The sequence below is a fragment of the Salmo trutta genome, chromosome 1 (genome assembly GCF_901001165.1).
Source record: "Salmo trutta chromosome 1, fSalTru1.1, whole genome shotgun sequence".
NCBI lineage: Eukaryota > Metazoa > Chordata > Actinopteri > Salmoniformes > Salmonidae > Salmo > Salmo trutta.
The window spans coordinates 50,357,493-50,381,231 of record NC_042957.1 but is presented as its reverse complement, the minus strand read 5'-3'; the positions used below and the strand labels follow the sequence as shown (position 1 = coordinate 50,381,231).

The following is a 23,739-nucleotide window of genomic DNA, read 5'->3' as shown; positions in this document are numbered from 1 at the left end:
AGAGAGAGAGAGAGAGAGATATATATATATATATATATATATATATATAGAGAGAGAGAGAGAGAGAGAGAGAGAGAGAGAGAGAGAGAGAGAGAGAGAGAGAGAGAGAGAGAGAGAGAGAGAGAGAGATAGATAGATAGATAGATAGATAGATAGATAGATAGATAGATAGATAGATAGATAGATAGATAGATAGATAGATAGATAGATAGATACTTTGGTTGCAGAGGAATAAGCCTGATATCATTATTATGTAGGGATACAGCCCTTCCACAGTCAGAGGTGTATGGTGACGAACTGTCATTGAACTTTCATGGAATGCAAATCTATTCTTATAACCTACAGTTCCGCGGCATGACAGGTCTTGACAATGTGCTGTGGTCTCAGAAACAGGGGCTTATTATAACAATAGTGTAGATGGGGAACATGTTCCTGATGAGTGGAGTACCCTCCACTTAAGTGCTCTCCGGTAACCAAGCTGGAGCACGGGTAGCAGTCCCCAGGAGCTTTCCAGGGCTTTACTGGGATGTTTTATCCTTTTGTACCCTGTCTCGCTCAACTTAATGGGGCCCAGGGACAGTCTCTGGCACTGGGGTGACTGAGGTTATAGGAAGTTCTCGGGTATCAAGTGTAAGGTATAAAGCTGCTAGTGAACCTTCCTTGCTCCCCATGATTCAGAAGTGCTTTGGAAGTGGTTTATCTGATCAGCAGAATGATTCCTGCCAAGGCGGTATTATGTGATTATACATATTCAGTACCACAAGTAGACAATGTAATGAACAAGAAAAAAAGTCCACAATTCCTGGAAAGGTTTTTTGTTTTACTTGTAGTCATCAAATTCTCCGTAATGTTTGACCACATTAAACAATCTTTGGTCAGATATGAGATCTGTTATTATATCCAATGATTCCGACACTCTGGTTAATTGACAGGCAGTGGATCGTCCTTAAACAAAAGAGACTCTCACAGCAGTTGAGGAAAACTAAAGTGGGTCATGAGGGAGTTGTTTGAGGGTCGAGTGTTAAAATGGGGCTGATGGAACTACAATGGTGCATAAGAGGGAGGCTGTACTATTACATGGAATATATCTGCATGTATTATAGGAAGGGAAATCAGCCTCAGTGGAAATGATGCCAAAGGCCATCATTTCATTACCACACAAGTAAGATGACTTTCCCCTCATAATTTGTCTTCATTCATTGAAATGGATGTCTTATTTTCTCAAATGTTTGCAGGGTTTGGTTGCTAAACTGTTATTTTGTAAATAAGAACCGAATATATCAGGAGAAGACATGGACTGACACTACAGATAAGTACAGACATTCAGTTGCCTCGTGAAATCAGTGAAACACATTTACTCGAACAGTTTTTAAGGTAAAAAATAAATAAATCAGCAGAGGCAGAATATAGGCCAATAAAATAGAAATTGTGTAATGTACTGTAGCTAGCTGAGGAAAATAAACAAAACACTAAATTCATACTCGTTTGTAGAAGAAACTGGTGCCTCTATTATACCATTCCTAGATGAATCCAGCCTTTCAAGGAGCTAACTGTCATGGAAAATTGTAAATTGTACCATTTCACTTTTCTTCAAAGTATTTATATTTTTTTATTCTCCTGAGCTACTGTAGAAAATATAATCTAACTGAAGCAGTATATGGATAAAAGTGGGGACAGTAAAGTGGGGACAGTAAACTCTCCAAGAGGTTATTCATCGGCCAGACACCTTTTAGTCCACATCCTTGCCATTTCTGAAGTGGAGCAGGCCTTCTTTGTGGCAAGCTTCAAAGGCTCTGACTGTGCTGCATACCGTCCCAGGTCAATCACTCCATCACACAGGCACAGAGCCAGAGATATGCCCCTGCTTTAACTAATCAGGACCATCACCGCCCACAAAGTCATGCAATCACAACAGTTCGCATTTAGTATTAGACATTTGTATTTATGTGTATTTCTGCAACTACTTTGGGATGAAAGATAAGTACCTGAAGTTTCTGTTTCACTGTAGTGTTCCACCCAGTAAAATGTATTTTGTTTACATTTTTGAGGTGATGTAAGCTGTTGTTTAGCAGTAAAATGTTTTATATCGCCCTGCCTGCTAAATGAATATTTTTTTCAAGGTTGGCTGTGCAGCTGGGAATCGAAGGACAGGATCTTCCATCAGTGTCTGGAGATGTATCTTATTTCCTGTTAGGAAATGCTCACTGATACTGGAGCACTCTTTCATCCTGCAAAATCCTCTTGGCTGGGTTAGCTTTACTCACTTCACTTCCTTTTAACGCCAATATTTGGTGAAAAAGGCACATTTAGGCACAACTCAAATCCATCAAAAGGACTTTAGAATAATAGTCCGGTATTTCAGACTGTAAAACTGCTGCTGATGATGGGGAATAAGTCAGTTTAGCCTCGGCAGTGTGAGCCAGCCCACTGACATTCTGGAAAAGATTTACCCTAGCACTCATTTTTCTCCATAACCTTGGTGAATAGTGCTGTTAAATAGTTTATTTCAGCTGTGGTCAGAGAAACACTGCTTATACTTAGCAGTGTTTTAACCCCGGGATCACAGTCATTTGTCACCGTGGACACTGTCGGTAAAGTCTGTAAAGTTCTTCAACTATTCATTTTTAACCCTCTTGTTCAGATTTTCAGTTCTCTTGAGAAGGAGAAGATTTGTCGGTGATCTTGCAGATACTCCTAGAAGAGAAAAATATTTCAGATTAGAGCAACGAGAAAAAAAAAGCCCCCGGAGCTGAGATGAGGGTTTAATATTTGGGTTTTATTTTGTCCATAAACGTTTGATACGTTCCTTTTTAAGCTCTCCCTTTGGCAGCGAGGATTACACAAGTTAATCTGTATATCTGTAAAACATTATCCTGCATTTGCGATGTGTGTTTATGGCAGATTCACTCACAGTGTCAGACTACCTCTGCTGGGGAGATTAAGGATGTGTACAGTGGTTTATTGGAAGTGCTGCTCATTGGTTCAAAGCTGGCCTCAGAGGGATACACTGAGATCTATTCCAGGATAACAAACCTATCTCCCCCATCTTTAGCATTGCAAGCCAGTGAGTCTGCTCAATGACTTGGGATGGCCATTTCACAGCTGACATGTTCCCTGTCCCTTTTCCCAAAGATAAAGGAGGACTTTATATTGAGTTGAGGAGACATAATGCTGAACTTCAACAACAATCTGTACTGAGTGCTCTACCAATGTGGAATATTCTCTAAGATTCTCTTTATAACATGGTTGCAAGTGGGGTACTTGGGCACAGTTCAATTGGATTGCAGATGCTAGGCTTTGATCCTGAGAATCATAAAATATACAGTACATAGTGAAAGTCTACACACCCCTTGTAGATTCTTCACATTTTACTGCCTTAAAATGTAATCTAAAAAAGGATTACATTGAGGGTTTTCATATAGAGCTACACAACCTACTCCACACTTTCAAAGTATACATTATGGTTATGTATTTCAAATATGATGTCTTGATTGTGTATGTCTTCACACCCAATAATACAGTGCATTGGGAAAGTATTCAGACTTTTTCCAAATTTTGTTACGTTACAGCCTTATTTAAAATGGATTAAATAGTTTTTTCCGCCGAAGTCGGTCCCTCTCCTTGTTCGGGCGGTGTTCGGCGGTCGACGTCACCAACCTTCTAGCCATCACTGATCCATTTTCATTTTCCATTGGTTTTGTCTTGTCTTCCTTCACACCTGGTTCCAATCCCATCAATTACATGTTGTGTATTTAACCCTCTGTTTCCCCTCATGTCCTTGTCGGAGATTGTTTATTGTAAGTGTTTGTGTACGTCTGTACTGGTGTGCGTTGGGTTATGTTTACCCATTGATTTGTATTATTATGTTTTTCCGGTGTTTTAAAAAAAAAAACCTCGCCGTTGGAAACACAGTTATTTCTCTCCTGCGTCTGACTTCTCTGCCGCCAGTTAAACACCCCTTACACTCATCAATCTACACACAATACCCCAGAATGAGAAAGCAAAAACAGGTTTTTTGACATTTCTGCAAATGTATAAATAAATAAAAACTGAAAACAGACCGTTTACTCAGTACTTTGTTGACCGTCTTCTTGGGTATGATGCTACAAGCATGGCACACCTGTATTTGGGGAGTTTCTCCCATTCTTCTCTGCATATCCTCTCAAGCTCTGTCAGGTTGGATGGGGCTGCACAGCTATTTCAGGTCTCTCCAGAGATGTTTGATCGGGTTCAAGTCCGGGCTCTGGCTGGGCCACTCAAGGACATTCATAGACTTGTCCTGAAGCCAATCCTACGTTGTCTTGGCTGTGTGCGTAGGGTCGTTGTTCTGTTGGAAGGTGAACCTTCGCCCCAGTCTGAGGTCCTGAGCGCTCTGGAGCAGGTTTCCATCAAGGATCTTGCTGTACTTTGCTCTGTTCATCTTTCACTCGATCCTGACTAGCCTCCCAGTCCCTGCCACTGAAAAACATCTCCACAACATGATGCTGCCACCACCATTCTTCACTGTAGGGATTGTGCCAGGTTTACTCCAGATGTGACGGTTGGGATTCAGGCCAAAGAGTTCAATCTTGGTTTCATCAGACCAGAGAATCTTGTTTCTCATGGTCTGAGAGTCCTTTAGGCGCCTTTTGGCAAACTCCAAGCGGGCTGTCATGTGTATTTTACTGAGGAGTTGCTTCCGTCTGGCCACTCTACCATAAATTACTAATTGGTAGAGTGCTGCAGAGATGGTTGTCCTTCTGGAAGGTTCTCCCATCTCCACAGAGGAACTCTGGAGCTATGTCAGAGTAACCATCGGGTTCTTGGTCACCTCCCAAACCAAGGCCCTTCTCCCCCGATTGTTCAGTTTGGCCAGGCGGTCAGCTCTAGGAAGAGTCTTGGTGGTTCCAAACTTCTTCCATTTAAGAATGATGGAGGTCACTATGTTCTTGGGGACCTTCAATGCTGCAGACATTTTTTGGTACCTTTCCCCAGATCTGTGCCTCGACACAATCCAGTCTCAGACCTCTGTGGACAATTCCTTCGAACTCATGGCTTGGTTTTTGCTATGACATGCACTGTCAACTGTGGGACCTTATATAGACAGGTGTGTGCCTTTCTAAATCATATCTAATCAATTGAATTTACCACATATTTTCTCCAATCAAGTTGGAGAAACATCTCAAGGATTTTCAATGGAAACAGGATGCACCTGAGCTCAATTTCGTGTCTCATATAAAAGGGTCTGAATACTTATGTAAGTAAGGTATTACAGTTTATTATTTTTAGTAATTTTGCAACAATTTCTAAAAACCTGTTTTTGTTTTGTCATTATTGTGTGTAGATTGATGAGGAAAAACATGAATTTAATCCATTTTATAATAAGGCTGTAACGTAGAAAAATGTGGAAAAAGTCAAGGGGTCTGAATACTTCCCGAATGCACTATAATTACTTGGTCGAAGCACCTTTGGATGCCATTACAGCTGTGAATCATTTTGAATAAGATTCTACCAACTTTGCACAGCTCTTAGGGCAACATATATCAATTGTTTTTGTAAAAATTGCTCAAGCTCAGTAAATTCTGTTTGGAGTCATTGATAGACAGCAATATTCAAACCTTGTCTCTGATTTTCAAGAAAATTTAAGTCAGGACTGAGACTAGACCACTCAGGAACACTCAACACCTCATGGAAAGCTATTCTGGTGTGTCTTTGGCATTAAAATGTGTGTAGTTGTCCCGCTGAAAAATAAAACTCTATCCCAGGGTAATGTTTTCCGAAAGACTGGTGCGGATTTTCCTCTCACTTTTTACCCAGGCTTTGCTCCTTTCATATTTATTTTGATCCTGATAAACTCCCCAGTCTCTGCCAGTGACAAGCATACCCATAACATTATGTCAAAATGTGAAGACCTTCCCTAGGCACTGTACATGAAAATATAACCTAGAATGAAAAAAAGACCCTTCGTGTTACGTGAACCCTGTCCAGCGTAGAGAGAGACATTAAATCGAGTGGTCTGGCCATAGCATATTTTTCTATTGAGTTGTTTATTTTGACAGTGTTGTTAACCCTCTTGCCCTTATGTTGTTGAACATGGGTCCCTCCCTTAGAGATTCTGGATCAGAAACAGGGCACACTATGGGGATTCCTTTAGAAGCAATCTTTTTAGATTAAGTTGTTCTCTGGTGTTTTTGTGAGATCAGATTGCAATTAATTATATTATATCAACAGAAAATTCAAGTAGCCAGTGGCATGTTCACTCAAATGTACTCAAACTGAACACTGCATCAACCCATCCACAAGAGCCAGGCTTGCATAAACCAACCCACATAGAGTAATGGTAATAAGACTATTCCCTGAAGACAGGCCAGAACTCAGCACAACAACACATGCATACATATTGAATGATTTGAAACCCATTTCAAACCATTTTGTCAGACATTACCAGGAAAAACAATCCCTGCACTAACCAGATGAAAGTAAACATAGTTGTCGTTCTTATACAAGCATGCATTTCCTGTCCTTCACCTACTCTACTATTGTGCCTGTGAAAGGTCTGTCGCTCAAGACGTCCATGTGTGATGTAACTATACCACAGCTGTGGAAGAACTATGAAATGATAGCATGCTAAATTTCATAGATACAGTCAGGTCCAGAATTAATGGCACCCTTGATAAAGATGAGCAATAAAGACAGTATAAAATAAATAATACAAATACTGTGCTGTATTGTATGTAAAAAAGAATTGTTAAATTCTATTATCATATACTAATACAGTTCAAAGAAACACGTTTTGTTTAACAAGTAATAATTTTTTCTTTTCTCACTGTTTTTGTCTCCTTGTTTCTCTATAGAACTTTCAGATCTTGTTATGATGAGAAATCAGGTCTGTGCGCACGCTAGAAAAACGAACTCTGTAGCTGATTGGCCGATTTTTGGGCAATTGAGAAATAGGTGCACTTCCTCAATCAAGAAAGCTAAATCAGGCTACTTTCTAAGTTCTATCTCAGACTCTCCTGGTGATCCGTCAACATTTTGGAAAACGGTTAATGTACTGAAGCATGGAAATTCCTCTCTTTCCCTGCCTAAGCAAGTTGTGCCAGATTTGGGCATCATTACTGAGAAAAACTTGATAAGTGATGCTTTTTATTTGAAAGAAATGGTGGATTAATTTACCCTGATTGAAACGCGCTAATAGCGTTTCAATCGGTGACGTCACTCGCTCTGAGACTTGAAGTAGGGTTTCCCCTTGCATTGCAAGGGCCGTGGCTTTTGTGGCGCGATGGGTAACGATGCTTCGTGGGGTGTCAGTTGTTGATGTGTGCAAGGGTCCCTGGTTCGAGCCCAGGTTGGGGCGAAGAGAGGGACGGAACCTACACTGTTACATTGGTGCCGTGACCCGGATCATTGGTTGCTGCGGAAAAGGAGGAGGTCAAAAGGGGGGTGAGTGTAACTGATGTGAAATGGCTAGTTAGTTAGCGGTGGTGCGGGCTAATAGCTTTTCAATCGGTGACATCACTCGCTCTGAGACTTGAAGTAGGGTTTCCCCTTGGGGGACGGAACCTACACTGTTACACCCTCCTTGATTGTGTCCCCGCATATACTGTAAATACCTGGGAATCTGGATTGACGAAAAGCTATCTGTATTGCAGATGCTGGGAGTCAGGAAGCAAGTACAGGGGGTGAATTTAATAATACAAAAACCATGGAGCAAACCAAGAGTAGCGTCTGGACATGAGAAACATAACTAATACTGCCTGGGGAAAGAACGAAAGGGTGTGACAGATATAGGGGAGGTAATCATAGAAGTGATGGAGTCCAGGTGAGTCTCATGGGGCGCAGGTGCGGGTAGTAATTAGTAAACTAGCGACAATGAGTGCCAGAGAGGGGGAGCGGGAGTAGATGTGACACTATCTTTCAATAAAGCACGTTGATGACTTAGTTAAGAAATTAAGAATTCAATTATTCCTTATTCCTATAGAACTCTTCTTTAGGAACAGGTTCTGTCTTTCGTTAAATAGCTGAAAACAAATCATTCAGTCGACATTCATTCCCATTATTGACTATGGCAATATTGTCTATATGAATGCAGCTGCCACTGTGTTGAAAACATTTCAACGCAGTTTATAATAGAGCATTGCATCCTTATTTCGACGCCAAACCCCACCACTGATGTGTGTGGCCAAAGAGCTTTGGTTTTATGTCATCCAACAAATGTAAACACCTGGAGTATGCTAAATCGCGTTGGCACCTGGATTAGAACCGGTGCTATGGTCAGATGACATGAAAATAGAGCTCTTTGGCCATGTACACCAGTGTTGGGTTTGGCATCAAAATAAGGATGCATAAGCAGAAAGGAACCCCATACTTACTGTAAAATAAGGTGGTGTATCTTTGATGTTTTGAGGCTATTTTGCTTCCATTGGTCCTGGGGCCCTTGTTAAGGTCACCGGCTCCATTTACTTTATCCAGTACCAGAACATTTTAGCCAAATATCTGGTTGCCTCTACCAGGATGGTGAAACTTGGCCACAAGTGGATCTTCCAGCAAGACAATGACCCCAAGCACACATCAAAATCCACTAAGAAATGTTTAATTGACCACAAAATCAACATTTTGCAATAGGCTTGGCCAGTATTCAGATTTTATAACATCACACCGTTCTTCTGCCATCCTGGAATTTACGGTATTACCGCCAGACACCACACAAGGTGGTGCAAAAAAACACAAAAAAAAGCCCCTTGGGGGTCTACTATTAACCACAATGCTAACAAAATCAGCACAAGTAATAGCAAAACCACATAGACGCTGTTAGCTAAATGCTAACGTGTGAAAGTGAACATAAACTAATTGCAAAGACAGGTGAATCCAGTTCATAAAGTTTACAAGCATAGCTAGGCGCTACCAGATGTCATTTTCGATGAGTGTCGACATTTACAAGCGAAGGTGTTCGAGAGAAATTGTGCAAATGAACAAAACATGCTGTTTCTGAAGGAAGAGCATCATGTGTACACGGAGCAGAGGGTAGAAGAACGGAGGAGAAAAAAAGCACAGGGGAAAAAATGGCAGCTGTACAGATAATTCACCTAAACTTCTCACAGCAGAAAGCCTTTATAAGATAGCTTATGGCAAACATGTAGTAGTGAATTGCATACAAGTGTAACTTCATGAACTCATATGTGCAGCACAACAGAGACTCACCGATAGATACTGTATAGAATGCTATGGACTCACTAGCTCCTGCTTTCTCCAGCTGTTCTATTTACAAACAAACACGCGACTAGCTCAACTGTTCTGGGGAACTAAGGTACTGTAAGCTTCGTAATGTAAAATGAAGAACGCAATCTGTTTTATCTCCTAATGTATTGCACAAGTTGACTGCAGGTGTTAACTTAAAAAGTAGCTACAAATATTCAAATGTCAATAGTTTTGACGGTATTGAAAAAACATCCCGTGGCTTTTTCCAAGTACCCCGGTAAATGGTACAGTATACAGCCCAAGCCTATTTTGCAATGGCCATCTCAGTCTCCGGACTTGAAACCGATTTGAAAACCTGGAGTTTGAATTGAAGAGAGCAGTCCATAAGCACATACGAAGGATATCAAGGAGGGATGATCTAAGATCCCTCCCAATGTGTTCTCCAATCTCATAAAACATTTTAGGAAAAGGCTCAGTGCCGTTATCCTCGCATGGTGAGGTATTGAAAACAGGGGTGGCAATAATTTATATAGAAAAAAATATTGCTTTTAAACAAAATATTTTTTATCTGAGCAATTGTATTAGTATAAAATACTTTTCATTTTTTTTAGCATACAATATAGCTTAGTATTTGTATTATTTATTGCAGTCTTTTTGCTCATCTTTAAAAGGGTGCCAATAATTCTGAAAATGACTGTATATGCCATCAAATGAACATTTGTATATCAAAAGAAAAAAGACTGGCCTTTGTGTACAGAGATAATCGAAAGGATAAGTATTTGCATAAATGGCTATAGCCGTTCACAAACCTGGTCCACCATTTCAGAGTATTTTCAGCTGGTTGAATTGAGCAATCTGTGCCAGCTAGAGCACATTTTGGATTAGCAAAGGTTCCACTGATAGGTCAGCTTAGTCCTTAATGGAGCGGCTTAGGCCTTCTGTACATGATTAGAACATTCTTAGCAGCCTATTTCCTTGTAGCCAGATGTTCTGGAATAAACACCAGGGTGTAATCATGTTGCTTTTCCCCTTAAACCCAGACCTGGTGTGCTCTTTTTGTGACAGGGAAACTAAGCTGTGCATACAGATGTCTAAGTAACTTTCTTAATACAAATAATGTAGGAAGAATCTACTTAAATAGGTGGGCAGGTAAAGCGCAGACATTGCGATTTAGCTACTGAACAGTGCTGACGTTTTGACACTGCAACAGAAATGCATTATAAAAACTCATTATCTTCTGACCAAGGTTCACTCCTCTTCCTCTCAGGACTGCTTAAGAAACAAATACCTTCCATTCATATATTTAATTTAGTCAAACATATATTTTTGAAGAGCCTCCTGCATATGAAGAGCTTCTGTGAGTGGCATAGGATTTTGAAATATTATTCAGATTCCGTAATGAATGTGGACACATACTGACATCTTCAGATTGCAGCAAATAGCTTTCATTCTAAGTTACCACCTACTACTGCATGTTTAAAGGCTTGCTGGCAGCCCTTTGCTGAGTAACTTTATAAATAGTTGCAGAAAAGAGCTCAACATTCTGAAGGGAAGGCTATAGTCTACCACACTTAGAAATGATGTATACAAAACTCAGGGATTTCACTTTTTTTTATGACATGCTATAATAGAGTAAAGAGACAGCTATGACTTAAACCCTTTTCATAATGCTCATTTGATTTGATTTCAGTATTTCAAGTGTCATTCAGAGCTCTATTGAACTGATCATGCTGGTTTAATGGAGTAGATTGATAGGTGAGTGAATAATCTCCACATTCTTTGCACAGGCATTTACTCTACGTGACCTTTTTGTGTCTACAAACCTCTGTGTGATTTCACCCAGACACCAAAAAGGGAAGAGTATTGTGAATTATCCCATGTGCGTGATTCCATTAATGACTCCATATCCTGGGGGTAATTAATAAACCGACAACAGAAAGAGACCAGAGGCAAACTGGAGGTTCAATATCATGATTGGAGTGTGATTGTACAATTTGAGTCAGATTAGGGGTAAACCAGGTTAAACTGACAAAAGAAAATCGGTGAAATTCTGACCCCCAATTAAATTGATCACGAATGAAAGGAATCTACAGTAGCTTCTCTAACTTGACGTGTCCTGATTTCACAACTTCAACGTCAAAATAATGCCTCAGCAACAAGGTAGATGTCTGAAGGTTCCTGCAGGCCAGTTCTTTTCTCACAGATGAAGAAAGTACGTTGAATCATGAGCTCATTTGAAGACTGGGGGAACAATTGACAAGTCAGAAATACATTTAATGGAGATTCATTGGTGGGTTTATTCAAAGCAATGCAACCTCTATATTGTAAGCACTCATCAACACCCACTACAACACAATACGAAAGGAAGGAAGAAAGAAAAACAGTACACTATATTGGAGGCTGATGATTAAGGCCGATGATTAAGGCCGATGATTAAGGATGAAGATGATGACAATTACAAAACTTATAACTATAGAATTATCTGCAACTTGGAGCAGATGCTGTCAGGGATATCATCAGCATTATTTATATTAAATCCATACACTATGAACAGTAAACAAGTGTTTCATATTAAGTTTGTGGGCGAGAGGATATATCACATCGATCATATTACACCAACAAATTGACAGTCATAGAGCGTGAGTTGAGTCTTGGCCAACTCCAAATTCTAGTTTGGACAAAGCAGTGCTGTGGACAAATATAGTTCTGGCTAGGATTGCTGACTCAAGCCAATAGCGGTTTGCATGGAGTAGTGGGGGATATCATGGGTTTGGCATAAGCTGAGAGAATTGCACAAGCTATTAGGGGCTCCCGAGTGGCGCAGTGGTTTAAGGCACTGCATCTAAGTGCTAGAGGCATCACTACAGACCCTGGTACAATTCTAGGCTGTATCACAACCAGCTGTAATTAGGAGTCCCACAGGGCAGCGCACAATTGGCTCAGTGTCACCCGGGTTAGGCATCATTGTAAATAAGAATTTGTTCTTAACTGACTTGCCTAGTTAAATAAAGGTTAAATAAAAATCTATAAATCAAATATTGTTATATTCTACAATCTTAAAGACATTCAGTCTTTGCTTTTCGGGAGCTAATACTCACACTTGACTTTTTACTACTAGCACTGACTTAGCTGATGGATACTTTATTGATGAAAAAAATATTTACTCTGACTGAGATATGTGGTTGTCCCACCTAGGGCTGTTACGGTGACCTCAGTACCGACACACGGGCGGTCACGAGTCATGATGGCAGTCAAATTCCATGTGAGCATTTAGTCCCGGTAATTAGGCTTCTCCAAGCTCTGATGCTGCTGATGGTAATTAGTGTCCTACCAAACGTGCTAACTGCCTGGTACTCCGCACTCTATTGTCCCTCTAATCACTCTGACATCAATGTAATCGAAAATCGAATCAAACACTTCATGAGAGCACATGAGCTCATGTTGCCTACTATATTTATTTCTCAACCTTCCTAATATTAAGCACATTGCTTCTCTTTAAAACAGGAGTATAGCCTACCTGGCTGGCAGGAAAATGAACCAAGGGAAAAGCGTCCTCATTCGCTATTTAAGTGCATAGATTACATGTATTTTTTTTCCCACTATCGCTGTTTCGAGACAGGTGCATGATAATGGTCCATTCTAAATCAAAACAAATTTCTCACACATATTATTTAGTATATGTAAAGACAAGATTAAATCAAGAATAGTGTGATGGGTGACAATATTAGCCTATCACTTGTAAATTATATATTGTCACTTGTGAATGATGCCCAGCTAAAGGCAAACAACGCATTCTTTTTTTTGCAACTTTTTCAAATCATAGTCGCACACCTCATGTAGCCTATCCCATAGGCCTATATGTTTTGATAAGGGTTGTATCACAACTAAAGTGGCCAAATAACTTCTTAAAATGAAACACATTCATCCGCTTTACAGCGGGTGTAGAGCCTAACTGGCATACATACGCAGCGCGTGAGTTTCAAATTTGGGGAAGATCATTTTCACCATAAAAATGCACATTTATAATAAAAGCATAACATGAATAATCGCATTTGTGGTCACTTTTAAGAATCGTGTTTTCCTGCTAATGGAACATTTGCGCTTATAGCCTACTACCGTGTGCGTATTGCTGCGCTTATAATGTGATAGCCTACTAGTTTATCACCATTTTAAGCTAAACGTTCTCATCTGTTGTGTCAGGCTCATTGCTTAAAACAGGTTTTTTGATGCTAGTGGTTGTATTAATTTGGGATCTATCGCATCGCACAACTGTTCCGGACTATGTTTGGAATATTTATTTCTCGCACAGAATAGAATATGTCAACTTTTGTGCTAAGGGGGATAGTAGATTGTCATTTTGCTGTTCGCTAGGCCTACTTATTTTGTTGGCTGATGAAAAGTAAATGTGGACAGTTCTTCCAATATCTTCAATATGTGTCTCGGAATTGGATGAGGACGCGCGCAGTTGCGTCCCCGAATGTGTCTGTCTTCACTTGTAGCCTGTGAGAAAGACCTGCTCACGTGACTGAGTGCCATGTGAGTGAGAGGTGGTTCAGAACGCAACGGGGAGAAGGGAATTATAATTATTATATTCAGCCCAGGGGCACAACGGCCACTGGCCGCAAAAGGCATGGAATTTTTTAAGGGGAGTATGGCCACACAAAGGGGATTCAGCCGGGAAATTCAAGGCATTATCAAGTGCTTGTTAAATTGTGAACAAGAGACTGATGAAGTGTGTACAGCCTGTGCAAAAAAACAAAGCGGAGCTCATGCCTTTCATGCAACTTTTTAAAAATCATCATTAGACTCACATCATGCAGCCTTAGAATGTATTAAAAATCAAAACATATAGCCCAACATTTGTATCACAACTAAATAACTCTAAATTAAGCATATAGGAGTACCTGTTTCTTTGTTAACCGCTCAACACAGAATAGCCACATGTGCGCACTCCCTCAAGTCGTTTGGAGAAAATGTCCTTTCTATTTTATTCAGCTATGTTCAATTGTATTCTTCATACTATAAAATAACAGAAAATAATGCCACGGAATTCTAAGCAAATCTTGTCTGCTAAATGAACTAGTGTAGCCCACAGCCATATGGCATAGCCAGATCAGGGCCTAACATAAGGACAACGCAGAGTATACTATTCTGTTCTTCTGAAATATACTACATTTTCTTCACATCATGATTCTTTAGACCTGTCTAAAATAAATAATGGATGTACTATGATGGTGTAGGCTATATTACATGGATTTATTAGACTTAAAATGTAGATGTTCCAAAGGTCTGCATCAGTGGCTTGAAGGCTATGCGTGGAAGCCAGGAGATGCTAAATGTGTTTATGTTAATTACGGTCAATTACCGTGAGACCGGCAGTTATTACCTTGACGATCACCCGGCTGACAAAATCTCATGGCCGCTACAGCCCTAGTCCCATTTTAAGATGAATGCACGAACTGTAAAATGACTAAAATGTCAAATTCAGAATCTAAAGCCATTTGAGTTATTAAGTCAAACACATATTTTAGTTTCTTAGTTTTTTTGATTCCATGATTCCTGGATCAAGAATTCAACTTAAAACTTCCTGTAGTGAACCATGTATAGTACAATGACAGTGTGCGCTGTACTGTCTAACAGCACTCTGGCTTGATGACAATGTCTTACAATATGGGTAACCCATATTGAACGTTATCCATGGATGGTTTTATGTCACTTTGTTCGGACAATGGTGTGAGCCATATGGGGCTTTCTCTGATGTGAAGTGGTTTTATATATTTTATGCCCACATGCTTATCCACACACTAATAGATGCACTTCACTCGTCACTCATGCAAAGGCCTTAGTATGAGAGAGATGTGTGGCGTTTCTTCCATCCATGATCAGCTGCAGCCGAATCTCCTAAGTGGCCAGATGAGTGTTTCTAGCGGTTTTTACCATGCAGGATAGGAAATCTATCAAGTTCAATCTGTCATATTGTTAATTGGTTCTGCATAACTGAACCAGATCTGCGAAAATGCCCTGGATACACATTTTACTCTTTGCTTCTGACATACTCAGGTGTGACCAGCAATTACTGTTTGGGCTTTTATTTTATTCCAATATATTCTTGACTGTGTTTGGGTAAGGTAAATAAATGACATTGAGAGACAATGAGGGTGACTGATAATTTGTACTTGTCTATTCACTGTGGTGCTCTGAAGCAGAATACAGGCCATCACATCTGCTTGTTGTTGTAATTGCAACACCAATCGTATAATATAGAGGGCTATTGTGAGCAAATTCTATGTGTGTAGCCTGAAGCACTCTCATCAGTTCATCCAAATGCACATAAACAAACACAAGCGAGGAACATTTAGAAGTAACAACATATATATTCAAATGAGTGGCATGTTCCTAGTATTGTAGATCTGTGTATTTGAGTGCTGATAAAAACAGTAATGTTTGAAAAAACATTTTTTCTTAGGGATGGATCTGCAGAGTACAGTTTCGGTTCTGATCTAAGCCACTGAACTTAAAAGAGTGACACGGAAAATGAACTTGAAAGCTGCCGATAATATCTTTAGAATCCTTGAAATGCGATTGCTCCTATTCTCCTCCTCTGGCTTTAATCTTGTGAAAAATAGGCTAATTTACTGGCCAATGTATAATAATAATGGCCTAATCATGCAGTTTATTATGATATTCCAAGGGTCCATAAAGTTTTTTTTCCTCGCGTTTGTTTTATTTCATGATGTTCTATGTCCAAAGAGAATGTGAACATTGCTTCAGATCTCAGCGCAGCATTCTGCTGTTGTGGGTAGAGAAAGTGCCTGGCTCCCCCACTGTTGGAAGTGGAATGGTCTTCAGGGGATCACAAGAAGAGAGCGGGAAAAGGTTTTAATCAGGACCAGCTGTCAGTTCTCTCCTTAACTGTTCCATTGAAGCACACAGTTCATCTACAGTATAATGGGCTTATTTACAGCGGGGAGGCTGTGTTATGTTTTAATTAAACTCACCTCTCCCTCTTTTCGCACGGGCAAATTGTACACCAATGTTGTGCTCATTACACATACCAAGTAAAATTGCAAAGCTGGGAGATGGAAGTGTGCCAGCACACAGCTGCTACAAGTGTTTTGCAACATACCCTGCTTTTCTTCTCAAAAGAATGCCTTCATCCACTAACAAAGAAAGAATAAGTCCATTTACAGTATTCCTCATGACAAAAAAAACAAATGTTGTTTTCTCACTGGATAGGACCCACTGTGTGTGGATTGCTCAAGGATTGTACAAATGCCATTGACATGACATGGCTTTGTGAGTTTGATTCAGTACCAGTGCCACGATGAAGCCAAATGAGAGATTGGAGCAGCTTTTATTACTGTGCCAGTCTTTTATTAGAAATGACCAAGCCTCTCAGCAGCAATGTTTTCTATGCTCCAAGAAACAGCTTGGCCTTATTAGTGTCTGGGATGCAAATGAATATTTTCCCCAACTCGTCATGCCTCAACATTTTCTTCTTTAATGGTTTTGACAGGGCGTAATGAAACATATTCATTGAGGAAAATGCATGGGCATGTTCCAGAGCCCACTCATAGTGAGTGTAGCAGAATACTTCCTCAGTAGGCGTTTAAGAGATGGTCATGAAATGGCACTGTTGGTAGTCTGCGTATTGAAAGGAAATATGCATTTCCTGAATCTTTTGTAACTCCTCCAGACGTGTGAATTTAGCATTCATTTTGTCCCTATGTGAAAGCGTTTAAAGCTGTGATGGTCGGTGGAGTGAACCTATACCTAGTTCACAGTGCACAGATAGTGGCACCCAACCTGGCGAAGCAACTATATTACAATAGGGGTTTGTCTGAGTCTGGGCTAACATCTGTAGCTATCCATTGGTTGGAGGATTCAAAGGACATTCCATTTGCATGAGTTTGAAACACCTGACAGAAATGATCAGTGCTGTCATCCTCTTTTTTCCTCTGTATATTAGAAATCACGAAGAGAAGCAATTCAATTGCTTTTAACTTCAAAGCAGCGAATGAAAATGCATTTAAAAAAAACCTTTTTCCTGTTTACAATGTACTACTTCAGAACAGCATACTTTCAAAGTACTTATTGAAATGACCTTTTCTACCCTCTCATATTGAGAACTGCAGCTTTGTTGTCATAATATATAGTAGTCACACAGTTGTTTCTCCTGTCTAAGTTGATACAAGCACGACCACCATGTAATGTACTCTGTCATATAACCACTGCATCCCCATATGCTTCAGGAGCAGGATGTGAGTGACTCACTGTCTTTCAGGAAGCGTGAAGTCCTTACACTTATGTTAGATAGGACTGGATTCAATCCGTATTGCCGAAGTTCCGCGTTGTAGCCCTATTGTCATGCAAAGACAATGTTCCCGCGTTAGCGGAGACTGCATTCACGATAAACGCTGCGTATGTCGGCTCAATCAGATATTACATTTACATTTCAAGCGCGTTATATCGCTGAACATCAGCGATAGGGATTGAATCCAGCCCTTAGTGTATAAATGAGAGGGTCTGCCGTTATGGTACAAGAGGTAAATGTGAAGAGATGTGTTATGTGGTCTGACTGAGTAAACAGCAGATGGTTCGCCGGGCCTCTTTAGCGTTCTGTGTTTTATTTACTTACCCACCTGAATGACCCACGTTGAGCTCAACAGCTGATGCGTAGAGAAATGAGAGTTAACTCTTTGCTGTTGTTTACTTCAGTTCCGCCAGAGTGCAAGGCCAGAGGAGTCATCTGCCTGGCGCATGCAGGAAAATTAGCTTGTTTATCAGCATTGGGATTTCTTGTTCCGCCTCCCTGTTCCACTGACATTTTCGATGTACACGATCCATGACTGATTCATTCTCAGTCAAAATGAGTTCGACCTCAATCAGAGATGAAGGTATCGCGCGCTTGTTCAACCTCCATATTTTTTGGAATGAAGCCTGATGAGGACAATAGCTTATTATGTGGCTGACGTATATAGAAGAGGTCACCTTGAGAATCATTTATCTGTCCTGTCAATGGGATGTTTGCGTCAAAGAGGCATGACACATTACTGTTGAGACATGCTATTTTGTCCTTATGGTTCTGTATAGGATGTGCAGTACATAGGTTGTTTCAAGGCAATTCATTGTGGTGTGTTTTATTGAGTTTCCTCTCTCTGTGCTTTAGTTCTCATACACAGTGATGGCACACCCTCGCTACCATCTAACCTGCTTTAGACTTTACTTTAAATAGCCATCTGCTGAAGACCTTGAAGGGTGAAAAAAATCTTTAGCCATTCATTACCCCACTGAGGAAGTGTGGAACATTGATGGAATGTAATGAAAACTAATACTCCATCCAGTCACTATGCAATCTGTAGGTATGTTTTAAATCCAATTACAGCCTAAGAAATAGCCACAGCCTCTATAGTATCTTGAGCCAAACAGAATCCAGGGGGAAATTACCCATCAGGAGTGCAATACTGTTACAGAAATGACATTACCAGGCCACTTGTGAGACTTGAGGGCCAGTGTCCATGTGTGTGTGCATGTGGTGTGAGGGGGGTCAATATGTATGTATGTACATAACACTTGATTTGTTTCTCCCAGTAAATTGGATTCTTTGCAAAGAGAACAGTTCATATAGAATGTGTCCAGGATGCAAATGATTGATGTGGCTATATTGTACTATCTTGTACTAAGTCTATGCTGATGACAATCTAAATTGAGAAAACAATGTACTCTCTATATCTGTGAAAGTGGAATCATTTGTTTTGAAGGAATGGAATAATTATGAGATGTAGATTTCACAAATTCAAAGAAAATATAGTATGACTAAGAATATAATTACTTTTATGCAGCAAGGAGATGGTAAAACATGATCAAATCAGTAGCATTTATTACAGTGTTCATAAACTTGTATTGTATTTCATGTTTCTATTTGGTGTAAGTATATAAAGGCTATACCATTCACGGCTTTTAATGTGGCCAATTTAGACCGTAATGATTCATGTCTAAACAAATAGAACAAGGATTGCAATGAAAACAATGTAAGCATTTAATATCGATTTGCTTGAGGTAAACATAATGCTTTATTATCCATAGAGGAAAAAAGAGAAATTGTAGGAACTAATCTCTCTTTCGTATGTATGAATTGCATTTGCTTCCACATTGATTGATCCCCCAACTTAGTCCCAGAGACAAAGTTGAACATAAAATTTGCGGCACTGGCAAATGGTTTCCCGTTATCCCTGAGATAAATCTCTCAAGGCAGGGGCATTTCTGTTCTACTACAAATGATCACAAAGAATCGTATAATTAATCACTATTCCCTTCAATGAACAGCCTCTAACCTTAAGAAAGAAAAGGAATAAGTGTGTTGCACACAACGCAGAAGTGGAAGTGAATGCTAAGGAATGAAACTCAAGGCAGGCACACAGTGTGGAGCACACAGAATAAATGTATGACAAAACAATACCCCAGGCACCAGCAGTATTAATGATATGCAGTGAACTCATTATTAAAGTTCCAAAACAGCTCCTGGAGTAACACAGATGGAGCCAATTAGGCAATGAGCATACTTGCTCACTTGCCGTTACATCTTCTGTTTCTTTTATCTTGCACATATTACTCCACAAATGAAACAAGCTGTATGTTTCTCCTCGCTACATAATATCCAGTGATAATAACAGTTATTTTCACTTGTAATTTCAAATAATTTATTGCTCCATAAATACCAAATGTTATTTTACCCTGTCCTTGAGTACCTCATTTGTGTTGCGTTAGGTGCAGAGAGTTCAGTATTAACAGAGCTGAGGTAACTGCTGCTTTGTGTTCACAGAGACCTGATGCCTTCGACGCTGGAGGGACAAATCACCATGGAGAAGACACCTAGCTACTTTGTGACTAACCATGCCCCCAAACGCATCCACACGATGGCCAGGGACATCAAGTTAATCATTGTGGTCCGCAACCCTGTCACCAGGGCTATTTCAGACTACACACAGACTCTGTCCAAAAAACCTGAGATCCCAACCTTTGAGGTTTTGGCCTTTAAGAACCGGACGCTGGGCCTAATAGATGCGTCGTGGAGTGCTCTACGTATAGGGATCTATGCGCTCCACTTGGAGACGTGGATGCAGTACTTCCCTCTCGCCCAGATGCACTTTGTCAGTGGAGAGAGGCTTATCGTTGATCCCGCTGGCGAGATGGGCAAGGTACAGGACTTTCTGGGACTCAAGCGGATCGTCACAGATAAACACTTTTACTTCAACAAAACGAAGGGATTTCCTTGTCTCAAGAAGCCAGAGGACAGCAGCACCCCGAGATGTCTCGGCAAATCTAAGGGGAGAACTCACCCTAAAATTGACCCGGACGTTATCCGCCGACTGCACAAGTTCTTCAAACCTTTTAACATGATGTTCTACCAAATGACTGGCCAGAACTTTGAGTGGGAGCTGGAGGAGGGCAGTGACTCTCGGGTCTCTCAGAACTAACATACTGTTGCCCCACGTCACAGCCACAGCTACACCACCAGCCTTTCTAAATAACAGATCTACTGTCTGTCCCTACCACTTCATCCTCTGAGAGAGTGCTTGAGTACGTCAATCAATCATGGCTGTCTTTGAAACAGTGTCTGTATCCATAGGATAAAAGAGTTTACCGATATGCTTCTATTCTCTCCCTCAAAACTAAAGTTGTTGATGGTGGCAAAACATTATTGTACATACTATACATAAAATGATATTTATATTTGTGAAGAGGAGATGATTTTATTCCTTTTGTTTTAAAAACATAGAGCTGATACATGAATCATGTCGACAATGACGATGCATGCATGCGATAAGTTAAGTGTCCTTACCTCCTGAGCCCTAAGGGTGTATTCTGCCTGCTTCTTCTCCCTTTACTTTTCATGCAGTTTGTTGCCCTTTCACCCACACCCACCAGCGTACAGTACAAAACAGTCATACTACTCAGATGACTGAGGCCATGAAGTATCCTGGATGATTTATTTCCACACTCTGTAGAGATAAAAGAAAATAAATGAATCTTACAGTACAATTATCCTTTGACCTGACCCTCATGTCGTATTTGAGGTTGTCTGTGTATGTATTATAAATGGAGACAATCCATTTTTGTCAATCCAAGTTTACCAAAGCATAGCTTTAATTTCCACAGAGTCAATATTTTTGTTGACCTGCACTCGTAGGTAACATGTTTTAAACAAATGTACAGTACATATATATCAAATTGTTTTTGTATATCATCATTTTTGAGGCTGGAATTGGCATATGGTGTATCAACTAGAATGTATTTCTCACACACATCAAGGGATTACTGTAAATGTCACACCCATGCAAAGTATCCTATGCCCACTAATCTGAAGTAACATTATTTTGAGGTGTGCACAAAGTATATTGTAAATGGTGGGAAACTATTCGAAAAACTATTTTATATAGAGCTATTATATGATAAATGTGACAGAACCACTATGAAAACAAAATTTGCAGCGAGATTTGCGAGCCAATGGGGTTCTCCTGTTAAGTCGATTATTGTTAAGTCGATGAGGTGAAGAACAACAGAGGAGGACCCAACAGAAGGGTGTTAACAAACATCTGGTGCCACGCAGTCTTCTGTCATTAAGAGATAAATGGGTTAATTAAGTAAGCCTGGAACATCATTGTCAATGTCAAATTGAGGATTTGCTTCAGACAAAATGTTATTATGCACAGGTTTACCCAGTAAATCTCCCATATTGTTTTGACTGTATCATGTATCTGACTGGAATATGTCTGCCTGTTGAGGAAACATTATGTACATCATCGCATTGCAACCCACTTAGCTCCTCATCTTCATCCAGGTTTGTATACATGGCACGGATTATAATAACAGAGTTTTACAGTCCTTTTCTGCTTTTCTATAAATGTTACTTTATGTTTCACTCCATGAAATAAGAACCATCATCCTTTTTGCATAGCTTGCTGTGCTTCTGTCTGCTGTCTTACTACTGTCTCTGGACTTCTCATCAATTGAGACAATCAATACAGTCAATGAGTCAATAAATACCGTCTTCTACACATCAATGGTTGCCCACATCTATGATGTATTACACTGTTAATCTTCCCTGTTTTCTGGTCGGCCATGACAGGCTGGATTGGTTCACTCTCTGCCGGCCTCCCTGTCACCCAGGGGAGACTGGGTGCAGCAGCTAGTTACACAGAGCAATTGATTCAATCAAGGTAAGAACTATACTACCCGTTCTATCACTGAGCATGAACACTTACCTCAGAGCCTCAGTTTCCCAGTCACACCTTCCACTGAGGCTTCTCTGTGCAGATATCCCCTGGTGTCTTCCTGTGAACCTCTGTCTCTCTCCGTCCCCGGAGCACACTCTCATTCCTCACATGATTCTCTCTGCACTCTAGCACTACTCTCTCTGTTCAGTTTAGAACAGAGATGCGGGGTCATAAATACGATTTTTTATAGTTTGACTACTTTGGAGAAAATGGTATGTTGCATCAAATCATCAAATTTGAATGGGATTTTGCTGCCTGTTTTAATAGTGTGTTTGTTTTACTCTGATGAAGAAACTGCATTGAATGCATATGCTTAGAGGTGGAGAAATGGGATTTCTTGCAAAAATAATACTTTCCATTTGCCAAATTAAAACAAACAAAATATTCTAGCTAGCTAATCACTATATTGCACACAAAAGCAATTCTTTTTCTGGCAACTCATTTAAACATTTTCGATTCTAAATATGTAGCAAACTTTCAGATATTGCTTGGAGAAGTTCTTTCCTTTTAATTAGGGTCCATGCTATTAAGGGAACAAAATTCTGCTGAGTCAGTGTGCTTGAGAAACTAGGGCTGCACAACTAAGAGATTAAACAAGAGGGTTGAGAGGAAAAACATAATATCAGTCATACTTTTAGGAAATACCTCCTTGGTTTCTCAGTAAAACAACATTTTATAAAAAGATGTACCACTGGATTTGACAAAGTGGCAACAACAACTTTGGTATATGTAGAAGTACATACAGATGTAAGATCTTAATTTGAGCCAGTTTTAAATGTCCTGATTTTCAAGAAAGTTATCATGCAACAGGGTGATCAAAGTTAAATCCAACATCTGTATGCCTCAAATGCCACATGGAAGGACAAAGATACCTAACATGTCATGATAACAGATAAAAATGTTTACAAAGCATGTAAGTATCTTCTCTTTGTGCACCAAAGTACAGTCCACAGTAGGTGGAGTAGTGCAGTGCTTTGATACGCCTTGCGAGAGTTCCATTGTATGAAAGGCATGCAAAGCTGTCCTCCACATGTTTCTCCCTATGGGGGTCGTTGGGTGTTTTTGGCTCAGCATGGCGGTGGTGTGAGGAGACAGAGGAGAGAAGAGCTCTACTTAGACAACGGGAGGAGCCTCGCCCACTCATCACAATCACTATTGTTTCGCTGTCATCATGCTCCCCGAATGTACAAATGAATGTCTGTCACTCAATACCTGTAAGGAGATAATAGAGACCATGTATAATTTCCTCGCAAGTGGCATCCGCAGTACTTCAGTAGCCTACTGT

General features: G+C 40.1%; 1 protein-coding gene across 1 annotated transcript in view; it reads left to right on the top strand.

Moving 5' to 3' along the window:
* LOC115198707 (heparan sulfate glucosamine 3-O-sulfotransferase 4-like) overlaps window positions 1–22,241 on the top strand; it is a 101,232-nt gene extending 78,991 nt beyond the window's left edge. The window contains exon 2 of the mRNA XM_029760872.1: window positions 20,000–22,241. Within this exon, the coding sequence (XP_029616732.1) occupies window positions 20,000–20,654 (655 nt within the window). The 3' untranslated portion in view covers window positions 20,655–22,241. The remainder of the gene's footprint in view (window positions 1–19,999) is intronic.
* Window positions 22,242–23,739: the final 1,498 nt, after the last annotated feature.